The 10,511-nt window shown below is 42.6% G+C and overlaps 1 protein-coding gene across 2 annotated transcripts in view; it reads left to right on the forward strand.

Annotated features, from left to right (window-relative positions):
* Positions 1-10,511, forward strand: part of LOC143940382 (septin-2) — a gene marked incomplete in the record, with an annotated part of 169,806 nt that overhangs the window by 37,921 nt on the left and 121,374 nt on the right. For both annotated transcript variants that reach the window (XM_077461657.1, XM_077461656.1), the window contains 3 exon segments: positions 1,796-1,849; positions 2,449-2,548; positions 6,074-6,160. In XM_077461657.1, coding sequence (XP_077317783.1) covers positions 1,823-1,849; positions 2,449-2,548; positions 6,074-6,160 — 214 coding nt within the window.

Below are 10,511 nucleotides of genomic sequence, written 5' to 3' on the forward strand. Positions count from 1 at the left end.
CTCCCTCCCTCCTCTGCCTAACTTGGCATGTTGTTTTGAAGATGGGGGAGTGAGTATCTAGTTTTGACTGACAGGTGCCCCACTTCTGAGCAAAAGTTCTCCTCTCCCCTCCTTCCATACATTCTTCTGGAACATGTCACAGGTCCTGGAAGACTGTGGGACCATTCACAAAGTGCAGTGAGTAGCTGAAAGCTGCATTTGCTGCCCACAGGTAGGATGTCAGGGCTGGATCCCTGGACAGGTAAGTTTCCATTTATTCAAAGTCAGCAGCTACAGATTTAGCTGTCATTTGGAAGTCTATATAAGAGCCAAGGATCTCATTTGGGATCAAATAGTTTTTTAGAGGCATGGATAGTGTGAAGTATTTTTCCATTAACATAATATCATCTAGTCTTGCAATAATTTGTGAGAAAGGGACTATTGCTGATTTCCAATGTAGGGCAATAGCCCAATATATATAGTATGTATTAAATTGACTGAAGATGAGGGCAAGTCAGGAATGTTATTTAATAGACAGTTCTGAGTTAAGTTAACCTGTTTGCCAACCAGGGTGTTAATAAGAGTAAACACCTCTTGCCATGTAGGAGTTAGTTTTCCACATTACCAAAATATGTGTAAAAATGTACCTGGCTGGGTACAACCACGAAAACAAGATGGAGAGGCCTGTGGATAAACGAAATGTAAATGGTGAGGTGTATAGTACCAGTATCTGGTAAAGTGTTTTACTACCGTCTTCTGTAATAAGGATTTAGTACATTTCTGAAGATTAAGCCACATGGATTCTCAATGTCAAGACCTGTAATCCCAGCTCCTTTCCCCAGCGTGTCATTTAAGTTAATTTATCTACGTTAATTATGGAACCAAGATGATTATAAAGAGTAGAAAAAGGACCTTTCCCGCGAGGAGATTTATGGCAACTATGTTCATAGGTAGTATATGTGATTGTTTGAGGTTGGGCATGAGTGTTATAAAAAAGGGACCAATTCAAATTCTTGAATTTGGGAAAAGGACATGAAGGTGAAGAATGTATAAAAACTTTATCGATTGTCTGTCCACTGTTGAAAGCCATTGGGACAACAAAAAGCGGGCTTAAATCTGGGGTTTTCTAAAAATGATGTTCCAAGGGAGGATTTAGAAATCGGAGGCAAGTCATTTTTTTAATACTATTTATTGATATGTTTATCTTCAAATAAAAAAGGTTACAGAATCACAATATATGATAGCCACAGAAAAAAACTATTTAAATCTGGTAATGTATAGAGGGGACACTTTCATAAACAAATATTGGTGATACAAGCAAGTTATCCCTCTCGTAGCTATTTTCTTCCTGTTGGTGATACCAATTACTAACGGTTAAAGCCCACCTCTAGTAAACTTGAAAATTCTCCTTTACACAGTGGGGCTGTGCCCACGCTGCAAGGGTTAACTGCTTGTCTTGGGTCTAGGGGGCATGAGAAAAGTAGATTTACCTACCCAATCTTCTGCACTGCTGGACCGGCCCCCATGTCGTCTTCCCCCTCGTAGCTCTAGTGATCTATGGTCTGGATTTTGTCAAGACTGATGCAGGGTCCATAGCCTTGAACTGGACATAGGCACCAAGGGGCAATCCGCTTCTTTAGCATGGGGTGCGCCATTTTCTGGGGGGGGGGCGGAGAATCCAGTGAGTAAAAATGCTTTTGCTGCCAGCCTCGCTGCAAGGAAGAAATTTCGCATTTCCCAGAGCTGGGCTTTAAAATGATGTATTTACTCTGTGAAACGTTATGATTACTTTTACAGTTAAATTTTTTTCTTTTAGGTTAGAAAAAAAATTACCTGACGCAGTATGTCTCAAACTGGAGAAAAAGTAAAGGTAGGTGCCATAACAGTATTCGTAGCTTTTTTCTTTGCTCGGACCATATTTACAGCCTTCTCTGTGTGCCACTGCAAAGTGATTCCCATGCGTGGGAGTGACGACGCCGAAGATCGCAAAGATTGACGTTACCGGGGACAAGGGAGAGCAGTGAGATTGCAGTGTTAGGGGGCTGTGTTTGTAGGTAAGTCTGTCATAATGTACTAGTATGCAGTGCTTACTAGTACATAATGGCTTAAAGCTGCCGGGGGACCCATTTTTTAACCAGGCAGAAGTCGATTGGTACATCAACTATACAACCAGCCTGCCCATACATGGTATGAAATTCAGCCATTCCCTGCTGAACTGGCCTAATTCTGATCTATATATGGCCGGCTTTGTGGTAGTCTTCAGCTTTGAAATGGTTTACCTCTGTATAAGCCATTCTAAAGCTAAAAGACTATCACTCACAGATAAGCTTACTGAGTTATTGTTGTGTATGAAGAGTTCCCTTTTGTGAAAGTTATAACAACATTTCACTGTTTGTGAAGCTGTTTAATTATACTGCTTTTCCACATATCTTTGTAACAATATTTGGACATCTGTTGTCTCTTTCCTAGTTTTCTGACTCTGCTGGCTATGTTGGATTTGCCAACCTTCCCAACCAAGTTCACAGAAAATCAGTAAAGAAAGGGTTTGAATTCACCCTCATGGTGGTTGGTAAGTGGAGAAAAATGACCAAACTGTTCCAAATTTTGCTGACATGGATTGGGACTGCATATGCTGGAATATCTCTGCAATATCTCTAGAATCATTTTACTATTGAAAGGGTCCTTTCACATGGGACAGATCAGTGCTGATCCTGCCCCGTGGATATCTGCTTGCTCAGCGGGGATCACCGGAGCGATCTCCGCTGAGCAGGAAGATGACAGGTCCGTCTCTGAACACTGCGCAGGGATGGACCTGTCACATCGCCGCTCTCCCCTATGGGAGATCGGGTGACGACGGACCGCAGAGCCTGTCATCATCCGATCCAATGACGGATGAAAAAATAGCTTTTTTCCTCCATCACACTTTTTCGGATCGGAGCGGCTCGGATGTCAGCGGACATGTCGCCGCTGACATCCGACGCTCCATAGAACTCTATGGAGCATCCGTTCAGGTCCGCCTGAAAAACTGACAGGCGGACCTGAACGGATCGTCGGTGTGAAAGGACCCAAAGATTCTCTTACAAATATGTGAAATGCAGCCTAGAAAAATGTCTTTCCTCTTTGAAACTTAATCAGTAAAGATTTTTGATGATGTGGTGCCTAATTGTACTGGCAGTAATCTCTAACAACCTCCAAATTTATCTTGTACTAGTTTGGCTTCAGGAGAAGGAATTCTGTAAGCATGAAAACTCAATGCATGTTTGGCCACCAGTAGAATTTGCTCTTACAGTCAAATTGAACTTTAGCCACTTGTCTAACGGGGCCATTTATAAACGGCGTCTGGTTGCAGAGACATGTAAACACACCTCTAACTCCTATAGCATCTGTGACTGTGCTTATAGCTGTTAAGACTGATGGCTTTCTGGTGGAAGGCACTGATTTCCCCACTCCATTTATTCTGAGCTCTGCTGTTCGACTTCTGAGCCCGGAACAAGCATGGCGAGTGTCAGTGGGTAGAGCGGAGGGAGATCAGCAGGCATCAGTTTGCTGTTCTCTTTTCCGATAAATGAATGCAGAAGTAATGAGCATTTTGTTAGTTCTGGGTTCAGAGCTGACTTTCCCTGCAGCACTTCTGGGGAATAAGCTGATGAAGCATGACCTGTGCTTGGTCAGCTTCATTGGGGTGCACAGGTGATATTAGGAGTCTAATGGAAACCTGATTTCTCCTTAAAGGCCAAGTTCACCTTTTGTAAAAAAAAATAAGAAGAAAAAAAATTCACACGATTTTGCAGGTAACCCAAAATGTGCATTTATTTATTTTTTTAAGATAGAGTCGTAAAGCATTGTAAGAACAGTAGATCGCAGGTGCAGTGTTAGGCTCCTGCAGACACTTCTGACAGCTGTCTGCGACAGGCAATTAATTATCTGCCAGAAGTGTCGGTGAACTATGAGGGTACTGATGAGCACCCTGGTAGTTCAATGAGAATTTCAAGCCATCTGCCGCAGTGGCAGATGGGACTTTTAGTTAGTTCATTCACAGATTGCTGTGAATGAATGATGCGACTGTGTGGGTGGAGCCCCGCACAGCTGTGCTTTTTTTTAAAGTATGTCAGTGGATGCAAGAAGAGTAATCCTTATTTGCTGTCACATTTGCTGGTGATTGGGGCTGCAGCATTGGTAATCTCGTTGGTACATATTACACTGTCAATGAGGTTACTAAAGCTGAACTTATCCTTGAAGCAGGACTTTTTATTATGCTATCACATAGGGGCTGTTAGCTCCCTATGCGATGTCAACAAAGTTAAAGAGGAAGTAAATTCAGCCCACAGAATCCACATTTATCATTGAAGCAATACTTGCAAACATTACAAAGCACGCTGTCTTGTCAATTCTCCTTTTCATGTCAGGTTTTATGTAAATTTTTCTTACTTTCCTTATCTAACGGCAGCAGCCTGCGCCATGTCAGCTCCTGGTATCCTGTTTCATAGCGGAGTATATTTCCGCCCTTCCTGCCATAATCCCGCGCATTTCTTGCTGGCCAGACCAGATGTTTAAATGGACTGCAAGTGCTGGAGCTCTCGCGGGATTAAAATGGATGCCGTCGACTGCTGATGACGTTGGCAAACGGTACCTTTGTAAAGGGTTTGACAGTCCACCAAGTGTACCATGAATAGGAGCAGAAAGGCGCATGCACAAATTCTGTCACTGCAGGCGACAGAGGTCGATTTCTGACAACTGTGCAGCTGTGGGTAATGTAAAATCAAGCTATGTGTAAGTTAATGCAGTATGCTTTAAATGAAGAAAAGTACTATAGGAGAGTTTACAACCACTAAAGAAGAACTTGACCCTTATCGTAAAAATTACAGCAAAAGCTTTTTTGCATTCCTTATTTTTCTTTTCCTCCCCATTCTCTTCATGGTGCCCATTTTCACTGAAGAGCAGATTAATCTGTCCCTTTTTTACTTCCTTGCTGTCTACCTAGAACTCTCTTGAACTGTGACAGTAGCTTCCCAGGATATAGTTATGAGGCCTTGGTTACATCACCAGGGCCTCGTGAAATCAGAAATGTTTGAGTTTGATAAATGTACAAAATTATGATGAACTAATACCATTTCATTTATTAGGGTTTCTGCTTTCAGAAAATACATAGGAATTTATCAGGCTCTGGAGCAGCTGTGCATGACAACTAATACACTTCACTTCTATCTTTCATTATCAGACCTTAAAGCCTTATTCCAGCTTTCTGTCACTTTAAAATAGTTTATTTGGACCAAGCTGGTTCAAAGGAACTATATCCGTCACTAACTCATACACATGTTGTGACAGCTGGGTGGCGGCAGTAGGACAAGGGCTTGACAAGGACTTCCTGTCTTGTTGCGGGAACAAAATTGATTTGGGCTGAGCGCTGCTTTGTTTTTTCTTAAGGAGTACAAGGCTTCCTCTGATTGGCTGACATGGAAATTGTGGCGTTATCCGCTCACCACACCACCTCCACAACCCCAGCCCACCACCCACCCCCCCCCCCCCCCGGGCAGCGACGTATGGCATACATTGGTGGCAGAAAAAAGGTTAAAGCTCAATTTCAGGCTGATATAAAATAGACAAATTAGTGCAGTTCGGTATTGATACATCAATACGTGTTTTTTTTGTTTGTTTTTTAAGCAGTGTAAGTCCCTGAATTTGACTTATCTGCATCTTGCAGTCTACTGAACAGCACACTAGGGAAAGAAGAATAAGAATAAGGGCCAATCGGTTGTGCTACATTGGTCAGGTGTCAACAAACATGCTGATGGGAAGAATGAGCCGATTGACAGAGGGATGAGCTCATAAGTTTGCAGCTGCTTCTTCACCGTCCAGTCACAGGCTGTGGTAGAAACAAGACCTATATGTGTTATCAAACTGCAGTTTGTCAGGATTTTTGTGAATCTCAGATCTGACTGGACATTAGTACAAATCATTTGTTTCTCTTGTTATGTATATTTTTTTATAAATATCCCTTGTATGTATATAGCTGTTTGCCTGGTGTTCAGCATAGGCATTAAAATGCTTTAATGCCTATTGCTACTTATCACATAAAATATATCTTTACTTCCAGGTGAGTCTGGATTGGGAAAATCAACGCTCATCAACAGCCTGTTCCTCACTGACCTGTACCCAGAGCGATATATCCCAGGAGCAGCAGGTACATCTCGTCATCTACGAATATTTCTTCTTTTTTAATTATCTCTTCTTTCCTAGTGATGTTGCATCTACAATTTGTTCTTGCACAATCATTTACAGTGGGTATAGAAAAGAATTGCCCCTTTTAAAATAATCACAAGTTGTTGCTTTGTAGCTGAAATGAAGACAGAAACCATTTTTGTTTTATTCAGCTGTATTTACTCAGTGTAACTTAAAACATCCAATTGAAAGCTATAACACCAACATGGCATAAAAAAAATCAGAATCACCGAGTTGGAAAAAGGATTCACCACATAGTTTCATAGTTTCATAGTTAGTGAGGTTGAATAAAGACACCAGTCCATCCAGTTCAACCTGAGTGAGTGTCTACAATTGCCCCTATCCCTGTACATTGAACACTCAAATCGGTCCCTACCCTCAAGGAGCCCACAATCCAAGGTCCCCATTCATATACTAGGGCCAATTTTGGACAGAAGCCAATTAACCTACCTGCATGTCTTTGGATTGTGGGAGGAAACCGGAGTACCCGGAGGAAACCCACGCAGGCACAGGGAGAACATGCAAACTCCAGGCAGGTAGTGTCGTGGTTGGGATTTGAACCAGCGACCCTTTTTACTGCTAGGTGAGAGTGCTAACCACTACACCACTGTGCTGCCCTGACCTTGTGTCAGTATTTTGTTGAACCACCTTTTGCTTTAATTACAGCCTTTAGTTGGTTGGGATATGTACTAACTTTACACATAAAGACTTTGCAACATTTGCCCACTCATCTTTGCAGAACTGCTCAAGTTCAGTTAAATTTGATGGTGACCGTTTGTGGACTGCAGTCTTCAAGTTATTCCACAGATTATCAATGGGGTTTAAGTCTGGGCTCTGACGAAGCCATGCAAGGACATTTACCCTTTTCTCCTTTAACCACTCTGTGGTCATTTTTTCTGTGTGCTTTGGGTTATTGTCACGTTGGAAGGTAAACCTTCTTCCCATTGACCACTTTTTTGGCAGAGGGCAGCATATTTTCCTCAAGAAATTTGTCCGTATTTTGACCCATCCATTTTTCCTTCTATCTTGTGTTGCAGTCCCTGCTGCAAAGAAACACCCTCATAACAAGATCTTACCACCTCCCTTCTTTACTGTAGGAGTGGTGTTCTTTGTATGGTGAGCTGTATTGGATTTCTGCCAGAAATGGTTTGGTGTTGAGACCAAACCATTACATTTTAGCCTCATCTGACCATAACACCTTTTTCCATGTGGCCTCAGAATCTTCAAGGTGTGTTTTTGGAAAAGCATCGTGACTGCATGTGGCCTTTTTTTGAGGGGTGTCTTTTTTTTTTTTTTTTTTTTTCTTGCGACCTTCCCATACAAGTCACATTTGTGGAAAATTTTGTGATATTGTTGTCACATGCACACAATGACCACTCTTTGTGATAAATTCTGGCTACTGCTTCAGAGTTGCTTTTGGCCTCTTGGTAGGCTCTCTGACCAGTTTTTCCTGGCTCCTTTCATCTATTTTGGAGCAACGTCCTGATCCAGGGAGGGTCTGTGTTTTACCAAATACCTTCCATTTCCTAATAATAGACTTCACTGTGCTTCTAGGCATTGATAAAGCCTTTGACATTTTTTTTTGTCTCCATCTCCTGACTTGTGCCTATCTTTTCACAATGCCTTGCCACCCATAGTTGATTGCTTCCATTTAACTGCCAAGGACTGAAATACTCCAGGAAAGCTCTTTTCATGCTGACCACAGTTGATCACAGTTGAAGGTCAAATGGCTTTGTGTGCCATTGAGAAGGTGATTAGCTGCACCTGATTGAGTTTACAAGTCATTTTTAGGAGTGGGGTGAGTGGGGATCCTTTTTCCAACTCAGTGATTGTTTTTGAGTTCAATTTTTTCTGAAATGTTGGTGTTTTATATATTTCACTTGGATGTTATAAGTTGCACTGAGAAAATACAGCTAGATAAAACAAAAACTGTGTCGGTCTTCATTTCAGGCTGCAAAGCAAAAAAAAAAGATTATTTTAAAGGGGAGTGATTATTTTCTATACCCACTGTAAATGCTTCCCATATACACGTGTGTGTCGTACATTTTTGTTTTTTTATTGTTTTGCAATAATGTGTGATTCCATGTGAATGAGTTCATAATTGAAAATTTTCACTATTTTGCTACCCTAACTATGCTTTTTAGAACTTAGATGAAATTAGTAAAGTGTAGGGTAAAACTTTGTTTTAAGTATAACTATCTAAATGGGCATGAAAAAAAAAAAAATCAAATAGATGAACTATAGAGTTAGGCACGCAATATATGGTGACCAACAATGACCTGATCGTGCCTTCATTTTGATAGCTGGGTCTGTTATGCCAGGCTATGTAAGACAATAATATAAATGTATTCTTTCAAAAACCATTGTCATCTTGTACTGAGATTTTCACTGTCTGCCAATCTCTGTGAGACATACTTTATGCTCCCTTCATGGCTACCCATATACAAACTATGATTTATTTTTCCTTAGCATAAAGTCTTTGGTGTTTTGCTACATGCAGCTGTCGTTTCCTGCCAACCTGGATTACTATTCATTACGTTGATTCCAGACAGAGAATCGAGATCTTATCTACACGTTTACTGTCAAATAGCTGTACATTTTAAAGGAATTCCTGGAATCGGCAGATTGCCATTTCCACAGAAGTTTTCAGTTAAAACTTGCTCCCAACATTAGTCATTTTTTTTGGGCTTTTGGCCCATATTTTCAGAAACTACTTTCATTTTCAAAAAAAAACCTCTCATAAATTTCACTGGCCATACACAAGGATTTTTTTTTTCCATCAGGGGTGTTTTTTTTTTGCGTAACCTAGTGCAGCGATTTCTTATGTTGTGCCTTTGAACCCCCCACATGCTGGTTTTTCAGCATGTACAAAAGCCGTTTCGAAGACCCCTTTCACACTGAGGGCGTTTTGCAGGCGCTATAGCCTTAAAAATAGCGCCTGCAATCCACCCTCAAACAGCTGCTCCATTGTCTCCAGTGTGAAAGCCTGAGGGCTTTCACACTGGAGCGGTGCTCTGACAGGGCGTCAGGAAAAGTCCTGCCAGCAGCTTCTTTGGAGCGGTAAAGGAATGTGAAGGAGTGTTTACCGCTCCTCCACTGCTGCTCCCTATTGAAATCAATGGGGCAGCGCGGCTATACCGCCGGCAAAACGCTGCTATTACAGCGCATTGGGGGCGGTTTGAACCCTTTCTTAGCCGCTAGTGGGGGTTAAAGTGCCCCACTAGCAGCTGAAATGCGTGGCAAATCCAATGGTAAAACGCCACTAAAAATAGCAGCATTTTACCTCCGATGCTATGGGAGGAACAGTCGGCTGGTTAAGCAAGAATATTCAGACCGCGTGTACGCAGCTTTAAACAATTGCGTTTTTCATCTGGTCATTCAGGCAGGGTCCACACTGGTACGACAAACGCTTTGGAAGCACATGTGGCATGATGTGTGTAAATCAATGATTCCCTATGAGAGCCATCCTAACTGCACCGACACAAGTCGGTCCGACTCTGAAAAAGGTTCATGCACTACTTTGGTGCGACTTTGGTCCTACATCAGCCCATTGAATATCATTGAAGTCAGATCAAAGTCGGATCACCATCTTAACTGATCCCACTCGTACTTTGAGGATCTTGAAGGGGAACCCCATGCTAAAATAAAAAAAGGTCCCCCTCAAAATCCATACAAAACCCTTATCCAAGTAAGCACCCCCCCCTTCCTGAACCATACCAGTCCACATGGAAGGGGTGGGTGCTTTGGGGCAGGAGGGCTGTGCCCCCCCAAAAAGCACCTTGTCCCCATGCTCATGGGGACAAGGGCTTCTTTCCAACAACCCTGGGCAGTGGTTGTCGGGGGGTCTGCAGGCGGGGGGCTTACCAAAAGCTGGGGGCCCCCAGATCCCAGCCCCCCACCCTATGTGAATGAGTAAAATAAAAACAAAAACAGTGCACAGGTTTTTGATAGAGTTCTTTATTAAAGCAGCTCCAAAGGGTCTTCTCTCCTCTCTGATTCTTCTCCCTCCTCCGGTTCTCATCTGGAGACCCTACCCCTTGTGATGTCACCACCCCATCATGCCCCCGGCAGTGATGTCACAAGGGGGTGGGTTCTCCAGATGTCCATGCCCTGTGTCTATAAAAAAATAAAAAACGACAGAGAGTGTAGCTCACATAACTGTGAACTGAGAGCTAAATTCAGGAGAAGACATCAGAGGAAGAAGACCCGAAGGCAGCAGAGGAAGAAGGCAGCGGATGGAGAAGACCCCCCCTCCACCCGTGGACTGGTATGGTCCTGGGGTGGGGAGACTCGCTCATCCTTACCCTTTCCTG

This window comes from Lithobates pipiens, unplaced genomic scaffold (genome assembly GCF_037356315.1).
Source record: "Lithobates pipiens isolate NorthernLeopardFrog02 unplaced genomic scaffold, aLitPip1_a1.2 Scaffold_3, whole genome shotgun sequence".
NCBI lineage: Eukaryota > Metazoa > Chordata > Amphibia > Anura > Ranidae > Lithobates > Lithobates pipiens.